The 27,192-nt window shown below is 51.2% G+C and overlaps 2 protein-coding genes across 5 annotated transcripts in view; one reads left to right on the plus strand and one right to left on the minus strand.

Moving 5' to 3' along the window:
• Positions 1-3,011: 3,011 nt before the first annotated feature.
• ANKRD16 (ankyrin repeat domain 16) lies at positions 3,012-26,834 on the minus strand. Of its 3 annotated transcripts, none has more exons than XM_075925157.1 (8): positions 26,710-26,834; positions 24,839-25,193; positions 19,574-19,794; positions 14,589-14,631; positions 13,259-13,367; positions 10,046-10,207; positions 5,118-5,196; positions 3,012-3,239 (listed from the first exon to the last, which is right to left on the minus strand). In XM_075925157.1, the coding sequence occupies exons 2-8, from the start codon at positions 25,174-25,176 to the stop codon at positions 3,079-3,081; spliced, it is 1,113 nt and encodes a 370-aa protein (XP_075781272.1). In that variant the 5' UTR covers positions 25,177-25,193; positions 26,710-26,834; the 3' UTR covers positions 3,012-3,078. The 3 variants fall into 3 exon arrangements, with proteins under 3 accessions (XP_075781272.1, XP_075781261.1, XP_006120377.2); XM_075925146.1 differs by lacking the exon at positions 26,710-26,834 and adding an exon at positions 25,561-25,661; XM_006120315.4 differs by lacking the exon at positions 26,710-26,834 and adding an exon at positions 25,691-26,281 and having other exon boundaries at positions 3,014-3,239.
• The window catches only part of FBH1 (F-box DNA helicase 1), a 52,836-nt gene continuing 52,452 nt past the window's right edge, over positions 26,809-27,192 (plus strand). Inside the window, exon 1 of one of the 2 annotated variants that reach the window (XM_075925131.1) lies at positions 26,809-26,947. Coding sequence is in view for 1 of the 2 variants with exons in the window: in XM_075925125.1 (XP_075781240.1) it covers position 27,018 (1 nt within the window). In the remaining variant the exon portion in view is untranslated. Of the gene's footprint in view, positions 27,019-27,192 lie in introns of both variants that reach the window. The other variant, XM_075925125.1, reaches the window with a different exon arrangement.

The raw sequence follows: 27,192 nt of genomic DNA on the forward strand, positions 1-27,192 counted from the left end.
CACTGCAAGGTGAGACGCTGGAGCAAAGGGCACTCTCAGAGCTCTGTGGGGGTGGGGGTTTGCCCACGGTCGTAGGTTTCTCCCAGTTCATGTTGGGTTCCCTTTCCCCTTGTGATGAAAGTTTTAGCGTGTTACACAGAGAGACGGTGCTTGTGAGAGGGGAAGTAGAGACGCCCCAGGGCGGCATCTGGATTTCCCAGACTACTGGGTGGGGATGCGAGCGGGTTCTATTTTCTGTTGACAAGTGAATCCCTTAGACACTGAACTCAGCCCTGGTTGGTGCCAACTCCACCTGGCAGACGGGTGACACATGAAATTGAGAAGTGCGTGAAATTGACCAGCTTCTGGGGTTAATTCCAGAATGATTGTGTTTTCTGGGCTGTAAAAACCAATGAATATAAAACTGAGGCAGCTATTACAGCTCCAGCGTTTACAACTATCCCGAACTGCCAGAAGTTTAAAGGGCAATGGGAGTGGAAGGAGGGGAAGGAGCTCCTGCTGGAACTCAGGAGCAGCTGCCGCCATCGCAGGTGGGGAAGACACCAGCTGGCGGGACAAGGTAGTAGTAGTCCAGGGCGAGGAGCTGGAGACCTCCCAGCGAGCTGGGCATGTTTTGGGCAGATTCCCCACTGAGCCAGTGGTGGGATATGCCTGCCCCTGACAGGGCCCTGGGCTGGGACACAGTGGAGAGGGAGGGCCTGCCCCCCCCCCACAAGCCCACCTCCCTTGACCCCCAGAGGGGGGAGAAAACTTAGCACAATAGAGACTTAGTCACTGGGCCTTACTGCCCCGTGGACTGGGGTGTTCGAGACTTGGCCACTGGGCCTTGCTACTGCCCTGTGGACTGAGAGTGCTATAGACTTGGCCACGGGACCTTACTGCCCCACAGACCAGGGTGTTCAAGACTTACCCACTGGGCCTTACTGCCCCGTGGACTGGGGGTGCTATAGACTTGGCCATGAGGCCTTACTGCCCCACAGACCGGGGTGTTCAAGACTTACCCACTGGGCCTTACTGCCCCGTGGACTGGGGGTGCTATAGACTTGGCCATGAGGCCTTACTGCCCCACAGACCGGGGTGTTCAAGACTTACCCACTGGGCCTTACTGCCCCGTGGACTGGGGGTGCTATAGACTTGGCCATGAGGCCTTACTGCCCCACAGACCGGGGTGTTCAAGACTTACCCACTGGGCCTTACAGCCCCGTGGACTGGGGGTGCTATAGACTTGGCCATGAGGCCTTACTGCCCCACAGACCAGGGTGTTCAAGACTTACCCACTGGGCCTTACTGCCCCGTGGACTGGGGGTGCTATAGACTTGGCCATGAGGCCTTACTGCCCCACAGACCGGGGTGTTCAAGACTTACCCACTGGGCCTTACTGCCCCGTGGACTGGGGGTGCTATAGACTTGGCCATGAGGCCTTACTGCCCCACAGACCAGGGTGTTCAAGACTTACCCACTGGGCCTTACTGCCCCGTGGACTGGGGGTGCTATAGACTTGGCCATGAGGCCTTACTGCCCCACAGACCGGGGTGTTCAAGACTTACCCACTGGGCCTTACTGCCCCGTGGACTGGGGATGCTATAGACTTGGCCATGAGGCCTTACTGCCCCACAGACCGGGGTGTTCGAGACTTGGCCTCAGGGCCGTACTGTCCACAGACAGGGGTGCTATAGACTGGGCCACTAGGCCGTACTGCCCTGCTGTCTGGGGTGCTATAAACTTGGCCGCTGGCCCTTACAACCCCGCTAACTGGGATTGCTAGAGACTAGGCCACTAGGCCGTACTGACTGAGGGTGCTACAGACTAGGCCACTGAGCCATAATGCCCAGCAAGAGAGGCTATAGCTGGGGCTAGATGATGGGGTGAGGTGCCCCACCCGGTCTCTCAGGGGGGACGGGCTACCCACCCCATGATGGGGGAAAGCCAATCGATTTCTCGGCCACCCTTTGGCTTGCATGAACAGCAGCCAATGATGGCAGTGGTTTTGGACTGTTCCACTAGTAATGGGCATGGTCCCGCCTGCTCGTTTCACACAGGGCCACAATCAGCCACCCCATTGTAGCGCTATTGTTATTAAACATGCTGTCCAATGGCTCCTATTAAGATTTGGAAACACAGCAGGGGTGCCACTGTAGCAATTCCGTGAAACTGCTACCTGCCACGATGGGAGGGGTTCTCCCACCAGTTAAGGGACTCCACTTCCCCAAAAAAAGGCAGCTCGGTCAATGGGAGAATTCGACCCTCAACCTAGTGCTGTCTACATCAAGTCAGTTGAAATCCATTGCTCAGGGATGTGGCTTTTTCAGAGACAGAGTTATCCTGACATAATTTCCTTGTATAGACCAGGCCTAAATGTGTGCAACCCAACCTAAAACCCAAGCAGCTGGTGCAGGGACTGGCAGAGAGCCTTCCGACAATGATGGAGCACTACATACCGATTATACCATTAGAACGGCCACACTGAGTCAGACCAAAGGTCCATCCAGCCCAGTGTCCTGTCTGCCCACAGTGGCCAATAACAAGTGCCCCAGAGGGAGGGAACAGAACGGGTAATCCTCACGTGATCCCTCCCCTGTCACCCATTTCCAGGCAAACAGAGGTGAGGGACACCATTCCTATCCATTCCGGTGAATAGCCATTGATGGACCTAACCTCCATGAATCCATCTAGCTCTTTTTTGAACCCCGTTAAAGTCCCATACCAGGAGTGGGGAACCTTTTTTGGATCTGGGCCGCTGACCCACAGAAAAAAACAGTTGGGGGCTGCACACAAGTGAGAAGCAACAAAACAAAACCCCAAGAAAAAAAAACAATCCCCCCCAAAGCTCCAACCCAAACCTGCACTGACGTGGCCCCTGAAAGGCACACCCCATATTCCCCACCTAGACATCTCTAGGAATTGGGGGGTGGGGCAGGCTAGTAGCTTTTGTGCGCTCCAGCTTTGTGGAGGGAGAGAGGGAGAGAGAGTGTGTGTGTGTGTGGGGGGGGGGATTTGGCCCTTTGTTCATACTTATACCTAGTGCACAACACAAAACAGTGATTTGGAAAACAAACGTTTATTCTCTCCTCCGCGGGCTCATGCAGGAACATTGATCCCCTCGAAAAGCTGTAGGACGCCGGGTTTCTTGGCAAGCTGCCGGGCAAACGTTCCCGTGTCGTCTGGCGAGTCCTGCAATCCAGCCTGCAGGAGAATCCCCACGCAGGCCGCGTGCTGGCCCGCACAGGCCATGTGCAGGGCTGTGAGGAGACAGGAGGTTGACAAGGCAATGAAACCTGCACACTGGGATGTGTATTTCACAGGCGACGCAAATGCCAGACACCCAGCCAAAGGAGAAAACTGAGCCTAGGGGAACAATGACCGCACCTCCTTTTCCAATTATTGCATGCCCTCGGGCCCTACAATCTGCAGCGGTGGGCCTGGAAACATCCCACTGCCTCCATGCAGACAACGGGGGGTATGTCTACGCTTCCACCCTCTTTCGAGAGAGGGATGCAAATGAAGACATTCGAAATTGCAAATGAAGCCAGGATTTAAATATCCCGTGCTTCATTTGCATATTCACGTTATAGCGCTATTTCGAAATAACACACTGTTAAGACGTGGTTATTTCGAGAGAAATCCCTTCTCTCGAAATAACCGGTAAACCTCATTGTATGAGGAATAAGGGGTATTTCAAGAGAAGGGTTTTCTCTCAAAATAACCGCGTCTTAACGGCGTCTGTTATTTCGAAATAGCGCCATACCGCGAATATGCAAATGAAGCACGGGATATTTAAATCCCAGCTTCATTTGCAATTTCGAATGTCTTCATTGGCATCCCTCTCTCGAAGGAGGGTGCAAGTGTAGACATACCCAGGAAGATTAAATAAGATTGTTTCGGTTTGTTTTGCGCTGCAAGGAGTGGCCATGTTGAAAGAAAGCACCATCCACTGAATCCCTGTGCATGGTCCCTGGGAAGAAGGACAATCCAAGACCCTTCACATCGATAGCTGCCACTTTAACAGGAGATGGGCCCCAACAAAGTAGAGAATCCGGCCCTGCGAGCCTTGAAGAGGAAAGGAGATTGGTACCGTGTGTGCGGCTAGGCCGGGTAATGGTCTCCATGGAAACCACGGAGCACAAAGGGTCAGTTCCGCAGTGGGTGTACGCTGATGTCTAGCAGCTCCATTGGCTTCAGTGGAGCTATGCCGCTGTAGGATTTGTTGCTGCTCTGACACACAGTCCCTAACCGTACAATGCACCTTGTGTCAGTCTCGGTGACTAGGTTAGCACCGGCGGTTGTGCCAGGAGGCAGTTCTGGCTGCACTGAGTCTGGACCACTAGCGTGGCCCGTCCGCCTGCCTCCTTTCGCAGCCCAATCCTGCCGAGAGCAGGATGCCTGGCAGCTTCCATTCGCTCTGAAATCAACCGGGAATCGAGGCCGTTCGGTCTCGTGCAAGAGACGCTCTGCACCACACAGCTCTCTGTACAGGCGGATTCACCACAGACACCCGCAGCACTCTGCCCCTCGCACACATGGCTGAGGCAGTGTGGGACGGAGGGCCAAACGAAGCTGGCAGGTGCCCGTACGAACACAGTAGGATGCAGAGGGCGGGGATGAGCCAGAGTTGCTGACTCGAGGGGGTGGAGATAAAAATGCTGCTGGCCAGGTGCCCTGTACCACTTGTCCTGGAAGAGGTGAGAGTATCGGAGCCTGAGCTCACCTGATCGATAGCGCAGACTGGGAGAAAAAGAGAGTCCGTGGGTGGGAGAGAGAGAGAGATTGACTAGCTGGCTGGCTGATGAGGACTCTGAAAACAAGTATTTATACCACCCCAATCCCTCGGGAGAACCCAGAAGGTGCCCATTTTGGCCGCGTTGAAACCATGTAATGGCTAGAAGCGCTAATCCGAAGGGGGGTTCATTTATTATCGTGCACAGATGGCCTGGCCAACTCAGTGCAATTCCTGCGGTGACTCACTGCGCCTCCAAATCCCATTTTCAAGTCACGCCTCTAGCACTGGCTGCAAATGAGGCACTGAATGCCGTGCTGCCATCGTGCCAGGCACGTGCGACCTGCAAAAGTGCCCACCGCAGAACTCAGACTCTAGAAACTGCCACCACCGGCCAACCTACCAGATCGACTCCGCCCCTCCGTTGCCTGCAGATCAGCGCCGAGGGACAACAGCGTCTGGATGGTCCGTGTGTGGCCTTCCTGCATTGTTAAGCACAAACACACGTCTTGCACGATTGGTAAGCAGAACCGGCCCTTGAAATCTGTCATTCATGGTCCTAATAGACCCTACCGGAGTGGGACTAGAAACAGTCCTCTGGAAAGCAACGTTTGCAGGAACTCTGTACGTGATCCATAAGCCCCACCATAAGCAAACTGGAGAACCTTTGAGAGCTACAGAAACGGATGCAGATTCTCTGGTCCAGCCAAGAAGCAGAGAGGTGGGAGCTGCGATTTCCTGATTCTAGGGCCAACCAGGCTCTGCCTCAGCTCCTGGTATATCTTAGAACAGCAGTACCTGGCTGCCAATATCCCCCAAGGGCTATTTCAGCAAAGCCCAGCAGTGTTCCTGCTACACTGTCTCTTCCCCAGCAATGCCTCCCTCACAGGTACAGAGCTCATAGACGGCTCTAGGCCACACAGCAATTCCCCAATGCAGGCAAACCCTCCACTAGCCATATAAGCAACATTCGCTGCCCCGTGTGCTGCTCCAGGCATTGGTCACTGATCAGCACTTCTGGGTGCCCTTTGTAATCGCCTTGGATGCCCACGACAGCTCTTTGGCCCTCACAGTGGTAAGCAAAATTGCAGGGGATAAGAACGTAAGAGTGGCCGTACTGGGTCAGACCAAAGGTCCATCTAGCCCAGTGTCCTGTCTGCTGACAGTGGCCAATGCCAGGTGCCCCAGAGGGAGGAAACACAACAGGGAATCCTCACGTAAACAACCCCAGGGTTGTTGCTACACTTGAAAGGCAAAAGTGCTGTGGAGAGCACGGGGCCAGTGGAGCAGTCCCCCACTGGCCCCGTGCTCCTCACAGCGTTTCAAAGTGGCAGCGCCATGTGGAACCTGGGATCAGCTGGGACACCTGCCCCCGGGCTCCATGCGGCACTGCCACTTTGAAACGCCACGTGCAGCCTGGGGACACCCCAGCTGGCCCCAGGCTGCACATGGTGTTTCAAAACAGCAGCGCCTTGAAGTACTCACTCATCTTCCCCCTTCTCGCTGCCTCTTTCTGATAGAGGCATCAAGGGAGAGCAGGAAGGGACTAGTCGACTCGCACGCCGACTATCCGATACGCATTTGCTTATCGGATAGCCGACTAGTCGTTCACATCCCTATTGAGCAGCAGTGGAAGATCCTTTTTCAGATGCTGAAGCCTAAAATCCTCAGCCTAACCAGTGAAGAGATACTGTGTGGGCAGCTTTCCCCATACTCCCTGCGAATGAACCTCCACTCTGACCCGCGGGACGCCACTCTGAGGTGAAAGGAGAATGTTTTGACCCTCATCCTCTCAGCTGATACTGCCAACATGCAGGCCCATTCCTGCTAACTGTGCAGGTGGGGTTTTTGTTGTGGATTCCTATCTCCTGGGCCGCCCCAGACACATCGGTAACGACGGCCAGCATGCAGGTAGGCCAGTGGCCTAGCAGAGCCGAGTTGCTGCCACCACATAAGGAATCTAGAGTCTGGTCTTTTAAGCGTATCCCTTCTTCACCAAACTAGATGAGGAAAAACACTCAGTCCCCAGAGGGAAGGGAATGGCGCTTTCCAGCCATACCTTCCGCTCCATTCTGGGAATGCACCACTCCGAATAGAGGGATGTCATAGAATCATAGAATACTAGAATTGGAAGAGATCTTGAGAGGTCATCGAGCACCATTTAACCATCCCTGACAGGTATCTGTCAACTCAAGGTAGAATCATAGAACACTAGAACTGGAAGGGACCTCGAGAGCCATCAAGTCCAGTCCCCTGCCCTCATGGCAGGACCAAGCACCGTCTCAGTCATCCCTGACAGGTGTCTGTCCAACCTGCTCTTAAATACCTCCAGAGATGGAGACTCCACAACCTCCCTGGGCAATTTATTCCAGTGTTTCACCACCCTGACAGTTAGGAATTTTTTCCTGATGTCCAACCTAAACCTCCCTTGCTGCAGTTTAAGCCCATTGCTTCTTGTCCTATCCTCAGAGGCCAAGGAGAACGATTTTGTCACTAAGATGCACAGCCTCTGACATGGAGACGGTTCTGAGATCCAAACGGGAGAGAGTTGAGGTTGGGCCATGCTCTGCATTTACAGCAATGCTGAATCCTGGAAGATCCTCCTGCAAAACATGCCAGGTTCCTGGAGCCTCTTGGGCCACCATCCTGTGATTCAATAGAGATCAGCTGGCAGGAGAGGTGGAATTCGAAGGCCCCAGGACTGCTCAGAGGATTTTCCCCACTGTTGCTCTATTGCCAGCATAGCTCTGCTCCCAAGGATGCTTGTTAGCATGTTAGTGCCTGTAAGGTGTCAGCTGATCTTGCCTTTCCTCTCCCGCCACGACTCAGATCAAAGAATTAAGGCCATGGCTACATAACGAGGACCACAGCGGCAGAGCCCCCAAGCTGAGAGGCAGCCTACAGCGCCAGAATGGGCTTTTCCATCACTGGAGGAACACTACCTCCCCATGCAGCTAGCGATACAGCAGCATTCCTCCGTTGACCTCGCTGAGTTGACATTGGGGGTGGGGGAGAGAAGGGTGGTCAGCGTGGCAGAGCTACAATGCACTCAGGGGTATGGATTTTTCACACCTCTTAGTGTCAGAGCTGTCAATTGAAATGTGACCTGTAGGCCACGCCTGAATGTTATGGCTTTTATCCTCTGCTGGCCAATCAGCCGGAGGATCCCTGATTTACAGATAACAATAGAAATGGTGGCAGCTGATGATTTGTTAAACAGATGCAGGTTCATTAGGAAACTATTTTCTCCCATGCTGGAAATCTGGTCTGATTACTACAGAAGTCTGGGATTGCCACTAGTGGGGGTGTATTTTAGACCAGAGACCTATGTCTTTTTAAAAGCATCTAACCAGTCTGGATTTGCTATCTATTTGCATTAGCTCTTACAGCCCTGGCATTTTCCAAAGGATTACTCTGCTATTTGTCAAATCTTACAAGAACACAGAGATTGCCTCAGTGACGTGGACTAATGATCCATCGAGTCCTGGATCTTCTCTCTGGCTGTAGGCAATTATGGATGCTTCAGAGGAAAATTTAACCCTCCCTTTTCCTCCTAAATAATGCATCTGATTCGGCTGCGTCTTCCTCACCCTAGCTAATTATGCTTTGTTCTGCAGCATGAATGTGAATCACCCTCATTTGTATCTCCTCTCCCTCTTTTCACAGCACAAAGCATTACCGTATGCACACAGTGGCAATAAAAATCATCAGCCAGCAGATGGTTTAGCTACAACAGCCTTAGCAGCAAATTGAGTTGAAAGCATAATTTAATTGTAGTGTATTTATACATGCAACCCCCACCCCCCAAAAATATACGGCACATTGCAAGTGACACTGATCCTCAGAAAGGAACAAGCCCCATCAAATCTTTTGCCAGTCAGACTGCGGAGCTATTTGCCACGGCAGAGCTGCTATCTTTTCCAAAGCACATTTATACCCCCCCCCAACGCATTAGAAAATACAGCCAAGAGGGCTTTTGACCCCGTTTCTCAGTGAAGGAGGTGGCTAAGCTGGGAGAAAAGCCTCCTTTGTGGGAGCCAGCCTGCCACAAACGGGACGGGAGAGGGGATAATGTTGCCTGCTGTCTTGGTAAGTGCCATTGAGGCTTTTGTAAAAGGAGGATCAAGCGTGTTTCTTAAACTTTTTAAGACCGAGGAACACCAAACAATATTCTTTTTATGAAGAACACCAAGGATTTTTTTGTTGAGAAAAAAAAAGGAGGGGGGGAGGGAGTTATTGACAAAAAAAGAAAAAAAATGTGCCTGCCCCTTTAAGGGCGGCCATTTTGAACTCTGTTGTTCGCCAAGGCACAGCCATGTGCCACAAAACACACTTTAAGAAACTGCTCTAGACAGTGCCCTCAGTGCTGCATGTCATTGTTCCCCAGGCGGCGCTCCGCCGGGCAGGGCTGTACCTCTTTGAGGGGTTAGAAAGTGCCTGGCCCATCCTGCAGGCTGCTGCAAACACCCATGAGAATACAGGGGCTGCGGCCGGTCAGCCTCCAGGAGAGATTTCAGATGACAGCTTCCGGGCTCCTGAGCAGAATACACTGGAGAAGCAGCCAAGCCACCCCTATTAGTACAATATGGCCCCGGCCCTTCTGTGTTCTGCCAGCACTGCTGGTTGATGCAGGGGAGAGGGAAGAGACGACATTCATCCATCACCTGGCCCTCTTCCCCCTTTCCGTCCCCGAGGGGCACAGGGGTGTAGTAGGCACCAGCAGACACGATATTCCTTTATTGGAATTCAAGGCAGCCAATGAGAGTGTGGGAAGCTCCTTGTACCTCTCGGACCTTGCCCGTCTGCATAGGATCTGGCCAGAATGCAGCCCGACCTATTAGCAAAAAAGGCCTCCTGGCTCCCCGCTGCATTGGTTGGCACAGCCGGGCGCCGTGCTACACTCTCGTATTGCTACTTGGTACTAACTTGCGGGTGGCAGGGCTGACCCATCACCTGCTCGGCCCCAAACTGCTAGGGAGGCAGGAAGAGGAGGAGGAGGAAATTGGAGTGGGCAAACTGTGAGCTGCTGACTCAGCCTGAGACCAAGGGGAGCCTCAAGAAAAACACACGTGCCTTAAACCAGCCTTACTGACTCCTGTACCCCTCACAATAGCTCCCTTCAGCTGGCAGGCCTCAGTCCAGATCCCCCGCAAGACACCAGGCAACTCCTATGGCGTGTGCAGATCAACTCCTGCATAAGGCACACGTGGTACCATTCTGCTAGGAACTACCAGTCTTCAGGTCAAAGACCCCCCGACCCCTCCACCAACCCTCGTATGGCACATCAGCTCGCAGCCACGTTGCACCACGAGCCGCGGGGAGGAGACAGACCTTGGCGGCATAATGCAGTGCCGTGAGCTGGGTTGGCGTTGCTCTCTCATTGACATCGACGCCAAGGTCACAGACAAGGAACCGGATGGCTGCGTCCTGGGCCGTGACTGCTGCCCGGTGCAAAGGCTGGGCCCCTACCGCGTCCACAGCTGTGCAACAGGCCTAGCGGGGGGAAGGAAAGAAAGAACCAGGACGAGGTTTGCCAAATGGTCACGAACGGTTGTCAACTTGTGTACAAACAATGCGTCTGTCCGTTGCCATGACAATGATACAAACACGCAATTTTTTACTCATCTGTCAACAAAATGACTTGCCCCAGCCAGCAGGATTATGTAATGCTGGTAGCAAACCCCTGCGTGTACAGTTACATCCGCTCATTTACCAAGCTTTTAAGATGATGAGCAAAGACTTCTGGGCCCAGTTCTCTCCTCTGCACTGGTGTAAATCAGGAGAAACGTCCCTGGCATCAGTGAAGCTACACCAGTATAAACCAGTCTCTCCAGATGCACGTGACACAGAATTCTAGCGACAATAAGATCGTAACATTTCGATGAACAGCTGGCACACCAATGGAATCTGGTTCCAGCACGTAAAGGGATGCGGTCAAGTCAAATTTGGATTTGAACATTTGTTTGCACAACGGGCGCCAATTCTCATTTGGGCCTTCAGGCACTACCATAATGTGTTATCTTGGGTGAGTCCATCCGTCTGTCTGAGAGTCCGTCCGTCTGTCTGTGAGTCTGTTTGTTCAAGAAGTCCTCCTAAACGATAAGAGCAGCTTCCTCTTACCCTAACTGAAAGCAAAGTCAGGGTTCGGTTGTGCCAGGAAAATGGGGTGTGCCTGGAATTGGATTGTTTTCCATAGCATGGAATGGGAGGGGGGCTGACTGGAGGGACAGTTATACAGCAGTGACCACTGCGTGGCCGCCATAGAATCATAGAATGCTAGGGCTGGAAGAGATCTCAGGAGGTCATCAAATCCAGCCCCTTGCTCACAGCTGGATCAACCCCTGGGCGGGAAGAGACCTCAGGAGGTCATCGAATCCAGCCCCCAGCCCAAAGCAGGACCTACCCCAACTCAATCATCCCAGCCAGGGCTTTGTCAAGCCGGGACTTAAAAATCTCTAGGGATGGAGATTCCACCCCCTCCCTAGGCAACCCATCCCAGGGCTTCCCCATCCTCCTAGGGAAATAGTTTTTCCTAATATCCAACCTACACCTCCCCCACTGCATCTTAAGACCATTCCGCCTTGTTCTGCCATCTGCCACCACTGAGAACAGCCTCTCCCTATCCTCTTTGGAACCTTATAGTACGTCTTGTGACAATACGTATATTTCTCTTAAAACCCCAACTTCTGGAGTCATGTGACTAGCTATGAACAGCTGTCATTGATAACACACGGATGTTTTTAGCTTTGATGGCTGCACAGAAACTTTTGAAGCCCAGGAGGCAAATAAAAGGAATGCAAAATGCCTCCAAGCCAGGATGTGGGCAGTTTGGCCCAGTGGCTGGAGCAGCAGCAGTCAGACCTGGTGACGGGAGCAGTGGTAGTCAAGAACCAGACTTCAGCATCAAGGAGCAGAGCAGAGCTGGCACAGGAGTTGCCCCTGCTGGGAGGCATACCTGGGGTTAAGAGCTCATCTGTCGGTTCCTCCAGCTAATTGGGCTGTGTGGCTAATTAGGTGATTCTGTTGCAAGGCCTCTGTTGCTCATCAGGGAGGCGGAGCTAGCTGATCCCAGGCTCAGCTGCAAACCCCAATTCCTGATTGGGATTCCTAAGCCAATCTCCTGGTTTTGAGGGGCTGATTTTTGATTTTCGAAAGTATGAAGCTGGTTGTAACTTTCGAACCCCCCACCCACCCACCTATTAGTGTTTCCATCCAAACTTGCAGGGCCGAGAGAGCCCACGAGGACCAGAAATGAAACTATCTAGAAAGTGAACAATCTCTTCCCAGCGTCCATGACACGAGAAACGGAAAACATAAACATAAAACAAAAACAGTGAGAAATAAACTAGATGTTTTAAAGTTCTTTGAAGGGTTTATAGTCTAAGTTGACGATGGTACATGAGCAATGAAGTGCTTGCTATTTTAAATATACGATTGGATCTAACAGCAGCCCTACGATCATTTTAGAAGGGAATCAGAGGTAAGAAATACTGAGAGGAACAGCTGTAATAGGATGGGAAAGGTCACTTTCCGCACAGCCAGCCTGCTATGGAAATCTACTGGCCCTCAGGTTGTCACTCACAACTGTCAGAAGAAACTCTGCAGAAGTGGTGTCAGCACTGGCTAGAGAACCAGGAGTGCCAGGGTTTTACTCTTGGCTTGGACACCAACTCCTACGGTAACTTTGGGCAAGTCAGTCCCGTTACAAGCTCTGTGCCTTAGTTTCCCTGTAGGGACACTACTTACATTTCTGGGCATGTATTAGGGTCAGTCACCTAGCTGGTATCTAAAAGTTATTTACTTATTCCCACACTATAGGAACTAGGGGTCACCAAATGAAATGAATAGGCAGCAGATTTAAAACAAACAAAAGGAAATTTGTCTTCATTCAGCGCACAGTCAACCTGTGGAACTCCTTGCCAGAGGATGTTGTGAAGGCTAGGACTTTAACGGGGTTCAAAAAAGAGCTAGATAGATTCATGGAGGTTAGGTCCATCAATGACTATTAGCCAGGATGGGTAGGAATGGTGTCCCTAGCCTCTGTTTCTCTGGAGGTGGGTAACAGGGAGGGATCACGTGAGGATTACCGGTTATGATCCCTCTCTCTGGGGCATCTGGCATTGGCCACAGGACACTGGGCTAGATGGACCGTTGGTCTGACCCAGTGTGGCCGCTCTTACGTTCTTATCTATAGGAATCCTTTTGAAGAGGAAAAGCTGTAAGGCTCACACTCACGAAGGTCCTCAGGCAGCTACCTCCCATTGAATCTTGGGAGATCTGGGCCGACGTGTTGAATGCGTGAAGGCCTCGCACGAGTAGCCCCACTGAGCCAACGACAGCTTGGGAGTCACGGGCACTTTAGTGGAACCACCACCGTTAACCACCCCACTCACTTTGTACTCAGGCCCATTAATTTAGGGGCAGCTTGCCTGAGTCAAGTCCTGAAGACCAGGCCCCCCATGAGCTAGTAACATGCCCTTTGCTGGGGGGCAGTCTGGGTCCAGCACATGGAGGAAAAGCAATGTCGCTCTCTTGACACCATACCTTATGCTTTTCTAGAAGCAGCCGCGCTATGTCAATGTGCCCATTCTGCACCGCATCCATAAAGGGAGTCACTCCGCATTTGTCCCTGCTGTCGGGTTCATACTGGCACCTTGGAAAGATCACAAAGCATGTGCTTGAGAAAAGACGGGGCCAGACGCCCTGGTGGCTTCTGGCTGCTTTATGATGTTGGACCTGTGCGCAGAACCTAGAGTGGCCCAGTGAATTTGATGGGAAGGATTTTGAGGGTGGGGAGGCATTCCAGCTGAAACGATCACACGCCCCTCTCTCTTTCACCTGCTTTGTACTGCGTGCCAGCATGTGTGTTTAGAGTGATCCTGGTTCTCTGGGCCAGGGAGCTGTGATCTGTTTAGTCCCACTACCGCTGGGTGAATTTCTCCCCCAGGTATAGGAGGGGCAGCAGGGATATGCACCACAAGTTTCCAAACAGAACTTTGGCGGGAGATTAGCAGCGCAGAGGCCCTGGGGCAAATTACTCCCTTATTACACAGTGTACAAAGACAGCGCTACATACATCATATTCTTGCGAGCGAAATCCCAAGGGCTTGCCTTGGGAGCGAATGGGAATTCGACCTGGGTAAAGACAGAGTCCGAACTGAGAATCTAGCCCAAGGACAACACACTGGATCAAATCCACGCCGTGCCAGTTGTAAGCCAGGGTTCAGTGGCGCTGGGAGGAGCGTGAAGTTTGCTACTGGGGAGGCTGGGGATGGGGCCAGCTATCACCTCCCTTCTTTCAAGGGCAGCTTCAACAACGCTGCTCAGGAAGGACTAGGCACGGACTCATTCGATGCAGATTCCCAGCAGCCTCTGCTGCCAGGATGCCACAGAGCCCCAGGCAGAAACACATCGAGAGAGGGGGTGGTGCTTTCATCTCTGGGTGAAACCCTGCATCCTGGCACAGTGAGGCTCACGGGTGCAGGCAAATGCACTAGCTGGGCGCAGTCAAGCCCAGAGGAAACACATCAGGGATAAACTAGGCCCATGTGCTCTCTCCTTGCTGTAAGGGCCCAGCCCACGGAAGGTAACTGGAGAGATTCAGCAAAGAATAAAAGCCCTGTTATGTAACCAGGGCCTATGTCACAGTGAATGCTGAGGCGAGCCTGAAATCACCATAATCGGCTGTGAAAAGTGAGAGGAAACTGATAGGTTCTCCAGACAGCTGGGATTTCTAAATGGCACCAAGGTTCTTTGAGGCTTAGTCACACAAGCTGTGTGCTGTAAATGAAAGGCGGGGAGGGAAGGGAGAAGGAGCGTGCGTAGGGGGGGTGGTTACATTTCATACAAAAATTAGAACAGGAAGCCTGCTTACCGCTCAAGAAGGGCTTTCACTACGTCAAAACAGCCGTGCATTGCTGCGAGAGAGAGAGAGAGAGAGGAAATGGATGGTAATTTATGTTTTCATGTTTCCTCCCACCTACAAAGGAAAAGCAATTGGGTCTGCGCCCCTTTGGGCTTATCGGCGATGTAGAAAGAGGCCTTGATTTGTAATGAAAACCTTTTCCCGCTGGTTATTTTTTACTTTGGACGTATCAGGAATATCCAGTCTTCTCTCTCTCCTCTCAGGACCCCCCAGACAAACAAGCGCAAGAGGTGGAGTGGAAGCTTTGCTTGTCCTGAAGCTGTGTGTGTTTTGAATCTTAACAGATTTTTAATCCCCCTTTGTTAGGCCTTGTTAAGGAGAAGCAGCACAGAAAAAAAAAGAGTTTTAAGCAATCTGAAAAATATTCACTCTCAATTGCTCAGGTTTGGCTTCCTTGATCATTCAGCTGCGCCTGTTTGGTGCCATACAGTGCACTGAGCATTGGGAGCGGAGAACAGACATGTTAGGAACACGCACTTAGCAGATCTGCAGTCATCCATAGAGTCTCCTGGGGGATGGAGGAACCCCAGGGTAAAAAGCATCTGAATTGCAAATGTCAGATCCGCTCTGGCCTTCTTGATACGTGATATTGTAGCAACATGGGGGAGGAGCCCTGTTTTTTCCTTTAATTGCAAGCCACCTTCGTGTAACAAAACCAAACTCATGGCTGCTGCTATCAGGCTATTTACGCATTTGGATTAAGGATTTAGACAACCCAGGAAATGTTTTGCTCCCACAGCCAATCACAGAGCTGCAGCAGAAGAAGGGCTCTGGGCATATGTTGCACACAGGCGATAGGCTCAGCTTTAATCGCAGCATCGCCAACCTCAAGAGATCACAAATCATGAATCAGACCCTCCCCCCAAAAAATCACAAAATGGAAAAAAACAAGCTGGTTCGGTTTTTAGTCTGTTTCCAAGCAAGTGAGACAATTTCTGCGTGAAAACATCTGGGTGGTGTCTCCCATTCACATCCATGTCTCAGGGCACCTACTGGGTGCCAAATAGGAATCCACCTCACACAAATAGGAGGCGGGTTGGGGCAGCAACAAGAAACGCAGCCGTGGGGACACCCAAGCATGTGTTAAGCAGCATCTATGGGGCCCTGCTTCTCTGGGGGGACTCTGAGCCCCTCTCTGCCCCTCCCCACATGTGAGCTGAAATCAAGAGGGGACAGATCATCCCATTTCCCCCTGCTGCCTCCAGCAGCAAAGAGGCTGGGCTCACATTCCCCCCACTGCTGCCGCTTCTAGGGTAAAGGGAGGTCAGAGCAGTGTAGGGAGTATGGGGAGGAAAGGAAGAGAGTCAGAGCCATACAACAGGAGATGTGGGGGCTTCAGCTCTGCCTCCTTCCCAACCTCCGCACGCCCCATTTCTGTCCTCCATTCAAAACACACCCCCACAGGGCTGGGATCCGGTGGGGAGCAGGGAACCCGCAAGCTCGGTGCTTGGAGCAGGTGTGCGGAGCTGGGAACAGGTGTACTCTGTGCGTGACACTATACAGCACTGAGAGCTGGTTGAGAGCGGCAAACAGGCCTCCGACACAGCACTGAGACTGGGATAAGATGCTGTTGTTACAGGCTGAATTCATTTCCTTCAGCTGACCCCTTTTCTTGAGGTGAAGGGCTGTTTCACACCTGAGCCTGTTCTGATGCTGCAAACGGACGTGCGCACTCGTTCCCCATGCTCCCGGCCTAGATCCACCTTTCTATTCCCCTGCCTCCAGTGGGTACCTGCCCTCTCGACAGCCCCACCATCTACCCACCTCCCCACTCCCCGCCAAGTTCACCAGGGGCCTGGAGTGGCAAGGAGAAGAGTGATGGTCACTCTGTTGTGCCTTGTGGGCGTCAAGAGCTTTTCGTTCAGCTGCATTCAAGCCTCGGGCAGGCAGGAAATGCAGAGTTCAACTGAAGCAGACGTACACGTCAGAAACCTAGGAAAGTACAGAGACGCCACCCCCACCAGCAACCTGAGCTCTGCCTGCCCTTTTGGAGCGGTGACCCAGTACTCCTGTAGCACATCCTCGCGTGTTCTCCTCCCTGGCACTGCAGCACACCTGGAACAGAGCATGGGAGCACTGCAGGACATGGCCTGGCTAACCCTTTCTCTTCGCTTTGGCAACACGCAGGTGTCGATAAGGCATCGCACACTGGGGCCGCCTACATTCCGACTCTCGGCCCCCTCCCCAGGAACCACCCCCGACTTGGCAAACATTACAGTCCCTTCACGCTTGCCTTGGGGATTCCTTCTGAGACACGGCCTGCATTCACCTCTCCTAAGCTCCACAGGCCACCGGCTGACAGCCCCCATGGCAAGAAGATCCCACACACGGCTACTGGCGCTGCCTACGGCGCTCGGCCCTTTTCTCAGATTTCAGACCAGCTCTGTCATGCTACTCTGACTGGTCCCTCCGCCATCCAGCACCCTCACACAGCGGAGGCCACCGAAGCACGTGCACACTAAACACAGGAATGCAATCCTTTGGAAGGCAACACAATGATGGCACATCCTCTTAGGCCTTTCTTGTAGTCACTGATGTAGACTCATATATGGTAGGGCCAGGAGGGACTATTCACTAGTCTGACCTCGTACAGGTGTCTGAGAATGCCATACCGTTACAGGCGGCCCTCGACTTACAACCGCCCAACTTACTACCCCCCACATTTACGATCATTTTTTTCATGCGAGATAGCTCCTAAAAACCTCTAATTCACATCCGCAGCTCATATTTATGACAGTGTATGATGCAGACTCCACACCTCATCCCAAATCAGGAAACACACAAGGTCAGGCAGACTCGCCGGTCTGCAGCTGCTGCTTGAACTATGCGCGTCTCTGCCACATCAATCTTCACTTTTTAGTTATTTTTGTGCATTATTTGAACTATTTAGTTTAGCTTTCCTCCATTTCCGTAGGTCATTTGGATATTTTTAGAATATGAAATGGGTTTCCAGGAACAGAACCACCATTTATAACATTGCACCTATGGTAAATAAGGGTTCGACTTGACTTACGACGGTTCTCCAGGAACCAATTAGGTCCTAAGTGCAGGGGTCGCCTGTAGTGCAGTGTTGAACCTAATCCCTTGTGTTTGACTCTAGCATCTCCCAGAAAGACTTGTCTTGAAGACTCCAAGGCTACGTCTACACTGGCGGCTTCTTGCGCAAGGACATCTTGAGCAAGGGTTCTTGTGCAAGAAGTCTTACGCAAGAAAAAGTCCACGCTGCCATGTGTGAGCTGTGCTTTTGTGCAAGAGCATCCATGGCAGTGGGGACGCTCTCTTGTGCAAGAAAGCTCTGATGGCCATTTTAGCCATAGGGTTTTCTTGCGCAAGAAACCCCTGCCGAGTGTCCACACTACCCTCTTGCGCAAGAGCCCCTGCACAAGAGGGCTTACGCATGTGAAAAAAGAGCGTAGCTCTTGTGCAAGAAGCCCTCTCTTACCACGCCGGACTGTAAATCTCCTTCCGCAAGAGAAAGTGGGCAGTGTGGACACTCTGCGGATTCTTGCGCAAGAACCCGCCAGTGTAGACATAGCCCAAGAGATGGTGAGCCCCCCACTTCCCTTGGCTGTTTGTTAAGTTTTGTGCTCTCCTTATGGACCCGTTACCAGGGGCTCCTGAGGGTGAGAGTTAAGGCTGTGTGGTGAGGGCTGAGGTGAACCATAATTGTGGTTTTCAGTGGTTTGAATGCAGATGAACTCAATGTTCTGGAAGGGCACAAGGCACAGTCAGGCAGGAGCACCCACAAGGAAAAAAAATAGTGAGTGCTCTGCATCCACCAGTGACTGGCTCTTCCCCCACCCCACGATCAGTTGTTCAGCAGTGGGCAGGAGGTGCTGGGGGGAGGAGATGGAGCGAGGGCAGGGCATGCTTGGGGAAGGGGGCATAAAGAGGTGGGGCAAGGTGGAATGGGAGTGGGGTCTGGGGCAAAGCAGGGGGGCCAAGCATCCCCCCAGGGAAATGAAAGTTGGCCCCATGCCTCAAAGTACTAGTGTGAGGCATGGTAAGCTTTGTCCCCACGCACAGATCGTTAGACTGCGGCACAAGGCTGCTACGGGACACCAAGTGAGCAAGGAGCAGAACCTAAATTTGGAAACTCGGTCATCGCTCCGATTACTACACCCCACTCCTACCATGCATGTGGTTCGTGCTATTTAAATATACGGCATACTTTGCACGGGTGTAAAAGGGCTACGTAGCATGCGAGGCAGTGGAGAGTCAGCTTTGCGCGCTATCCCAGTATGCTCCCAATCTCGTCACAGCCCCTACACCCGTGTTTCTTAAACTGTGTTCCGCAGCACACGGCAGTCAGAGGTGTGCTGCGGAGAACAACAGAGTTCAAAATGGCCACCCTCAAAGGGGCAGGCGACCTTTTTTTTTTTTCCTCAATAACTTTCCCCCGACCTCTTTTTTTTGCTCAACAAAAAATCCTTGGTGTTCCTCATTAAAAAAATTATCGTTTGGTGTTCCTCGGTCTTAAAAAATTTAAGGAACACTGCCCTACACCCAGCCCAGATTATTAATAGTACATCAGAGCAGCCATTTGGGGGGCAGAGCAAAGGTCCCTCTAGCCCAGTGTCCTGTCTGCCGACCGTGGCCAATGCCAGGTGTCCCAGGAGGAATGAACAGAACAGGGAATCATCCAGTGATTCCTCCCCTGTCTCCCATTCCCAGATTCTGACTAATAGAGGGTAGGGACACTATTCCTGCCCATCCTGGCTAGTAGTCACATTGATGGACCTAACCGCCATGAATTTATCTAGTTCTTTCTTGAACCCCGTTGCAGTTGCTGTTCACACCCCCTAGCAGGAATACGTTATCAGCCTTCGCACAGGCACAGACCAAAACTGCAAGTGATAAAAATGAGAGCCTTATGCTCTTCTCCTCCCCAATGACACAAGCACTCCTGGGGCCGTGGGATGTAGGGTCCATACCTGCCGTGTGCAGAGGCGTTCTCTTTATCTTGCTTTCTGTCTTCCAGCTGCTCGGCGACATGGTCAGCAAGTACTGGATGATCTGAGGGTCGCCCTCTCGACTTGCGATGTGGAAGGAATTCCAGCCGTCCTTGTTCCGTAACAACGGGTTGGCGCCACGCTGGATGAGCTCTTTAATCACCTCCACGTTTTTCCTGGTGCAAGCCATCATGAGAGGAGTCCTAGAACAGAGAAGGGAGAATGAACACACTGTTCTCATGACACCACCAACGGCTTCACCGCCAGCCCTTTAATATCCAGGCGCCATTGCTGTGACAACTGGGTTTGAAGCAAGATTGAAGGTTAACTGTGGCCAAAGAGGGTTCTAGCTCAGCGTGTGGGTGCAGGACACTCACCAGGATTCTTTAGCTATACCTTGTTTAATTGTTTCCCTGGAATTTGCCTGTGGCATGTAACAGTCTAGTCTCTTAAGGGCTGCAGGACTTTGATCTCATTTTGGTTGTTGGGTTTAGTGTGTGGGGGCTGGGTGGCGTTGGTGGCCTGTGACCTACAGGTGGGCAGATCGGCTGATCTAGTGCTTCCTTCTGACTTGTGACTATGACAGTTTGGCCAATCGGGGTGGACTAAGACCTCATGAGCGTGGTGCATGTTATCATCTTGCCCTCCTGCAGTTGGCCCACAGACAACCTATTAAAGCCACCACGAGCTAAGGAACTGCTCCGTTAATCCGAAGGATCAAGGTCTTTTGGGGGCAAAAATCCTGGATTCTACTCCCAGTGCTATATATGGCCGATGACGGACATGCCTGTATAGAGGCACTGTATGGACTCGTCTACGATTTTAGAGCACCATTTTCTCACAGTTAGTTTGCTCACTGCATCCTGGCTGGCTGGACCATTTGGGCCTAAGTACATTTAAACCAGTTTAAGCGTGACCATTAAAACTTATTATTCTGCTGTAATAAACAGAGAAAGAGCCCAAGGTCTAACACTGGAAAGTCTTTTCATCACAAACAACCAATTTTATGTATACATCAGCAATAACAAAGCACTCTTGTTCGGCACTAAAATAAGAGGGAAAAGAAAGGCAGTGTGCACTTGGGATTTTGTTCTGTTTTAGCTATGGCCAGTCAGATGAATACTTTTTACCCCCTGAACTCCTGTTCCCTGCATCAGCGTCCACAGTTGTGACAGTAGATACAAAAATCACAAATTGGACACACCTCTTCTCCAAGTTAATATTCACTAGCCTCACAGTGAGATACTCATTCAGGGCAATCAGAATACGTGTGATGCATCGTACGCTATTTTTTAAAACGATAACTGTTCTCGTTGCATTGGGAAGTGAGAACTTGATAAGACTATGGATCAGGGATGTAAAATCCCGTTTAACCTTACGTTTAACCAGTTAACCACTTACACGGGGGTGGGCAGGTGGCTATTCCAGCCCAGCTGATCCGCCAGTTAACCGTAATCAGTAAGCATCGCCCTTCCCGGGCGATGCTTACTGGTTAACCAATTAACCATTCACATCCCTACTGTGAATTGCATTGGCATCTTCCTAAGGCCTTGAGGACTACCCCCCAACTGGTACGTGTGAACCCTCCACCTGAGAATCTTAGCTTGCTTCATCAGCATTAATGACAGCAGAGAAGTAAAGGATTGCTATTCTCATTGTACAGCTGGGTAACAGACACAGTGTGACTTGCTGAAAGCCACAACTAGTCAGTGGCAGTCAGGAATAGAACTCATATTCTGACACCCAGTCTGAGGTCCTAACCACAAGAATCTCCTTTTATAAGTAGATAAAATAAATGCACGCAACTGTAGGGATATCTGATTTGGTGGTATGTCCTAAATAAACGCACACAATTGCAGTAACATCTGATTTGCTGGTATGTCCCAAATAAACACACACAACTGTAGTAATATCTGATTTGCTAGTATGTCCTATTTTTTAAAGTAACGGCAATAAAAAAACCTACATATGATCAGTTACAGCTTTACCCACGCTCCCCCTCCCTAGGCTGTCTCCATCATGTTTCCAGCCCCAGACTAACTCTTCCTCCCCCCATGTACTTCCTTTGTTCCAAACCTCCTTCCCTCCCCCCAGTCAGAACCCGTCAGGGTAGTGTCTAGCCTTCCTGCTGGGCTGTGCTCACAGCCAGTAGGAGACAGCCCAAGCCTAGCGACCAGCAAGATGCCCCACTGCATCACATCCCCATGCCATGGTCCACATTTGTCTATCAGGACACAGTTGGTCTCCGCTTGACTAGCATCTGATTCTTGCACTCACTTACGCACATGCTCAACTTTACAATGAGTAATCCCATAGAGTTCAATGGCACTATTGACATGCCAGCATGCCTAGTGATTACAGATTTGCAGTCTCTAGTATTTCTGGTTGGTTATTTTTGGGTAGTCTAGTGTGGTCTAAACAGATCAGAACACAATGTCCCTGGTCCCCAGTAGTTTAAAACCTAAACTAATCCTCCGCTGCACTAACATGTCTCTAGCCAAACAGCAGCACGAGTGCCAAAGGTGCCAATCATACCAGCCAGCACAACATTTTAATATCACAGTCTAGTTGGGATCATTTAAACACCAACAGGATGAGGAACTGACAAGTCTCAGCATCTCTCCACTGAAGGTTTGTCTACACTAGTACTTTTGTTAGACTGGGATGTGAAAAAACCACACCTCTGACCAATGTAAGTTTCACCACCAAAAGTGGACAGTATATTGGCTGGAAAGGTTCTCCAGCTGACACAGTTTAAACTGGTGTTTGGGGATGCTTTAATTATGCTGGCAGGACAGCTGCTACATTGACTGTTTGGTTAGTATAGCTATGTCATTAGGGATGTGGTTTTCCCCACACCCATGACCAACACAGCTATGCTGGTTTAAGTTTTAAGAGTACACTAAGTCTCGTGTTTTCAACTGGGACCGGGGGGTGAATGGATATATACATTTCTGTTAAGGGTGGAACTTTTTCCCAGCCCCCAATTTTTCTCCTGCATTGCACGAATAGTATACTTGAGCTCAGAGAGTTTAGTAATAGGATAAACAAATAAAGTGAAATGAATACTGGATCTCACTTTTAGGAACTACCTGCATTTATCTTTTTACCACACTAACCTGATCCTGGCAACGATTTAACAATTTAACTGCTCATGTAAATAGGACAAAAACTCTTTGACATTTACAAAAAGCATGATGGATTCTCCAGTAGGCAGAGATCTAATCTTCTTTGCTAAATGATGCCCAGGATATATAAGGCCACAGATTGATAGGCATCTTCAAACCCAATGCAACTTCATTCCAGGGCCGGGACTGAGCAAACAAGTATGGAGAGGCCTGCAAATCTGCAGATATCCGCTTTATATCTGTGGCTAGCCACAAATTATTTCCACAGATATAGACGTGGAATAGGTATGTAACCAGTTAACCAGTAAGTATCACCTTGACTGGGTGATGCTTACCAGTAACCAGTTAATGGGCAGCCCAGCTTGGCAGGAGCAGTCTCTCAGCGGATGCAGACAGGGGGGTCTGCTCCCGCCTGGCTGGGGCCACTGTGCCGCGGGCTGGGGCGCTTCGGTCCAGCTGAACTAGAGCAGCTTCCTCCTGCGACACATCAGGCCTGACCGGAGCAGCTCCCCACCCATGGTGCGGTGGACTCAGCCAAGCAGCCCCCACCCACAGCGGGCGTAGAGCAGCCCCCCATCCATGGCACAGTGGGCCTTTCCCGAGAAGCCCTCCACTTGCAGCAGGCTCAGCCATAGACTCGTTCCAGCCTGGTCAGGCTTTCTCTGCCCATAGGATCCTGGGTAAGCAGTCAACTGGTTAAACACAGTGGCTGTGTCTAGACTGGCCAGTTTTTCTGGAAAATCAGCCGCTTTTCCAGAAAAACTTGCCAGCTGTCTACACTGGCCGCTTGAATTTCCGCAAAAGCACTGACTTCCTACTGTAAGAAATCAGTGCTTCTTGTGGAAATATTATGCTGCTCCTGTTCGGGCAAAAGTCCTTTTGCATGTGTAGACAGCTCAGCTTTGTTTTCCGCAAAAAAGCCCTGATCGCGAAAATGGCAATCAGGGCTTTTTTGCGGAAAAGCGCATCTAGATTGGCACGGATGCTTTTCCACAAAAAGTGCTTTTGTGGAAAAGCGTCCACGCCAATCTAGACGCTCTGTTCCAAAAATGCTTTTAACGGAAAACTTTTCCGTTAAAAGCATTTCTGGAAAATCATGCCAGTATAGATGTAGCCAGTGTTTAACTGGTTATCTGATTAAGCAGAATTTTGCATCCCTCGTGTGGAGGTGGATACCAATTTTGTATCTGCACAGGGCTCTACAAGTATGCACTGTTGCTTTTGGAGTTCTTACAAATGAAAGATGCTATGGGACTATAAGATATCAATGTAGCTGCATTTATTGTATGAGACAAGTATCGCACGTATTGTGTCAATGTCAACAATCCTTAACTGACTAATGATTTATAATTATAACAATTAGGTCAGTACCTCCTATTCATGCTCTAATGTCAACATTACATATTAGCTGAGAACTCCAGGGTGCCTTATGTGATGGAAATCTTTTCCCTCCACTACTTTGGTGAATAATACAGCTTCAGGCCCTTGCCATATAATTTTACACTGATGCAGCAATTTTCATCTGAGAATATTATTATTTGTATTAGCATATCATTATTTGTATTATCAGGTCCCCATTCTGCTAACCATTGTAACTGTTTTCCACATATCAATTAATTAAGGCTCATTATTAGCTGCCCATGAATTTCTCATTCCCTCTGCCTTTTAGTTTCAGTGCTCATTAGATTTTAAAGGCAAGAAAACCAGCACAATTTTACAGGGGTCATTCAGTGAGTTAGTGGGAGATCTGGATTAGACCTTGACCTATGTGCTAACTCGACAATTCTTCCTCCCAAACACATTTCAAAAACTAGCGAGATCCTACAGTGAATCATAGAATCATAGGACTGGAAGGGACCTCGAGAGGTCATCGAGTCCAGCCCCCCGCCCTCAAGGCAGGACCAAGCTCCGTCTACACCATCCCTGACAGATGTCTATCTAATCTGTTCTTAAATATCTCCAGAGAGGGAGATTCCACCACTTCCCTTGGCAATTTATTCCAATATTTGACCACCCTGACAGTTAGGAATTTTTTCCTAATGTCCAATCTAAACCTCCCTTGCTGCACTTTAAGCCCATTACTCCTTGTCCTGTCCTCAGAAACATGCCTGTGACCTACCAGTCTGCCTTTTTCAAGCAGTCTATCCTTGCACCTTTATCCAATAGATACAACACGCAGTCCCTGTGACCCATGGAAGCTGCTTCATGGAGGGGCCTTTTGTAGTCATTATTAACCATCTCAATGTCCATTTCCAAGGCTTCTACTAAATGGACCAGAATGTTCAGGTGACCGTGCCTGGCTGCATAGTGAAGTACAGTGTCGGCAGATTTCCCATAGTGTTTCCGCCTCACTTCCTTGCTCGTTTCTTCGTCTTTCTGCAACTCCTCTTGGAAAAGGTCTAGCCTGCCTTCTTGAATCAGCCTGAGAAGTTGTTTCTGATTTTCTGCTTCTGCCATGGAGAAATGTGCGGCTCCTAAGACATTCAAAAACAGCAACAAGAAGGTTTGAGACGGGGAGATTTCAGAATAAAATGACTGATGAGATTTTAAACGCTACTTGGAAAATCTATGATAATAAAAACAGCCTTAATATAAAATCCAAAACACGGGTTTCTCCCACCAAATGAATCAAAGCTGTCAAGTGTCTGATATCTGGCATCACAGGGTTAAAATGTTCACAAGAAAACTCAGACGTGTATGCTTGCGAGCCAGTGGATGTGCAGTGTCATAAAAAAGCTTTTAGGAATAAAAATACTTCCCCCTCCCATAACTGAAAACACAGTAAATAAAAAACATCAGTATTGGATCTTATGCATAAAGACAGCAATTATTATTTAATACCCGGATTTTCAACAGTCAGCCATAACATTATCCTGTTACCAAAGGTAAAAAAAAGGTTGTGGGGTCAGCTACACAAAGTGAAAAAGACCCCAGCTACTCATGTGTCACATTAACATGATTAAAAGCTCACATCAGATACACCAGCGTCCACTGAAGGCTGCTGGAGCGGCTGCTGCAGGGGCGTGCAGCACTGAATTCCTTCCCCTAACACTGGCTGTGTTCTTTTGGACAAATAGCGTTTGCCCTGACACTTTATTTTAGGAGCACTGTGCTCGCTGCTTCCAGGCAGGGCTATTGGAACAGAGCTGCTTCCCTATCTCAGATGGATGATTTAAATCTGCCTTAGCAAATGGATCAGATTAGGCAAGTGGGTGGAGATGAAACTGGCAGGGGGCCATATGCACATGTCCCATCTTGGCAGGGGGCCCATATCCATATGTCCCATTTTGGCAGGGGGATCATATCCATATGTCCCATTTTGGCAGGGGGCCATATCTACATGTCTCATTTTGGCAGGAGGACCATATCCATATGTCCCATCTTGGCAGGGGGCCCATATCCATAGGTCCCATCTTGGCAGGGGGACCATATCCATAGGTCCCATCTTGGCAGGGGGCCCATATCCATAGGTCCCATTTTGGCAGGGGGCCCATATCCACAGGTCCCATCTTGGCAGGGGCCCATATCCACAGGTCCCATCTTGGCAGGGGCTTTTTTAAGGCATGTTCTGGTGGTACCGACCCCCCCCCCCCCCCAAGGAGGCATTTATCCCGTCTGCTCTTGCCAGCTAATGAAGTTGCCAAGCGCAAACAGGACAAAGCCTCCTTTTGGGAAAAGAAGGGGGGGGGTATGGGAGAAAGCGGCGTGAAGGGAGGGGCCAGCCCCTTGTAGGGGAGAGGCGGGGGGGGGGGCTGCCGAGTCGCAGCGACTGGCAACAGCACTGGGCGGGGGGGGCAAGGGGGGGGTCCCATTTTCTCTTTGGCACCGGGGCCCGCTGCAGCCCCTAACGCAAGTCCCCGCCCGGCTGGGGCAAGTCCCTCGGCTCATCGCCTCCTGCAGCTGAGAGCGGGGCCCCCGCCTGGGGCGGGCCCACCGAGGGCATCGCCATGGTAACGCTGCCCCCCGCCCGCCTTGACCCCGCCCACACACCGCGGCGTGACGTCACAGCCCGCGGGGGACGCCCGGCGCAGGGGGAGAGTGGACAGCGGGCGGAGGAAGTAAACAAACTCCGGGAACGTTTTCGCTCGTCCCTCGGGGCCGACGTGGCCCCGCCCCTCCCGGAGCCACGGCGGGGCTGGTTGGGCGGCGCCGAGCCTGCGCGCTCTCTGATTGGCGGGCGGCCGAGTCAGTCAGCGGCAGGGGCGGGCTCCCAGGAAGTCCGAGCGGGGTACGTGGGCAGGAGGTCGGAGTCGGGACGCGGCGCTGCCCCCGCAGGCCCCGAACGGCGGCGGGACCAGAGTGAGGCGCCTTGGGGGGCGGGGCCAGGGCCTGTGGGGATCCGCATTGGGGGCGGGGCTAGGGCCTCGGGGCGCATTGGGGGCGGGGCTTCAGTTTAAGGGGGCTCCGTAGTGGGCGGGGCTAGGGTCTGGGATTGCATTGGGGGCGGGGCTAGGGTCTCAGGGCGCATTGGGG

This window comes from Pelodiscus sinensis, chromosome 1, assembly GCF_049634645.1.
Source record: "Pelodiscus sinensis isolate JC-2024 chromosome 1, ASM4963464v1, whole genome shotgun sequence".
Lineage (NCBI taxonomy): Eukaryota > Metazoa > Chordata > Testudines > Trionychidae > Pelodiscus > Pelodiscus sinensis.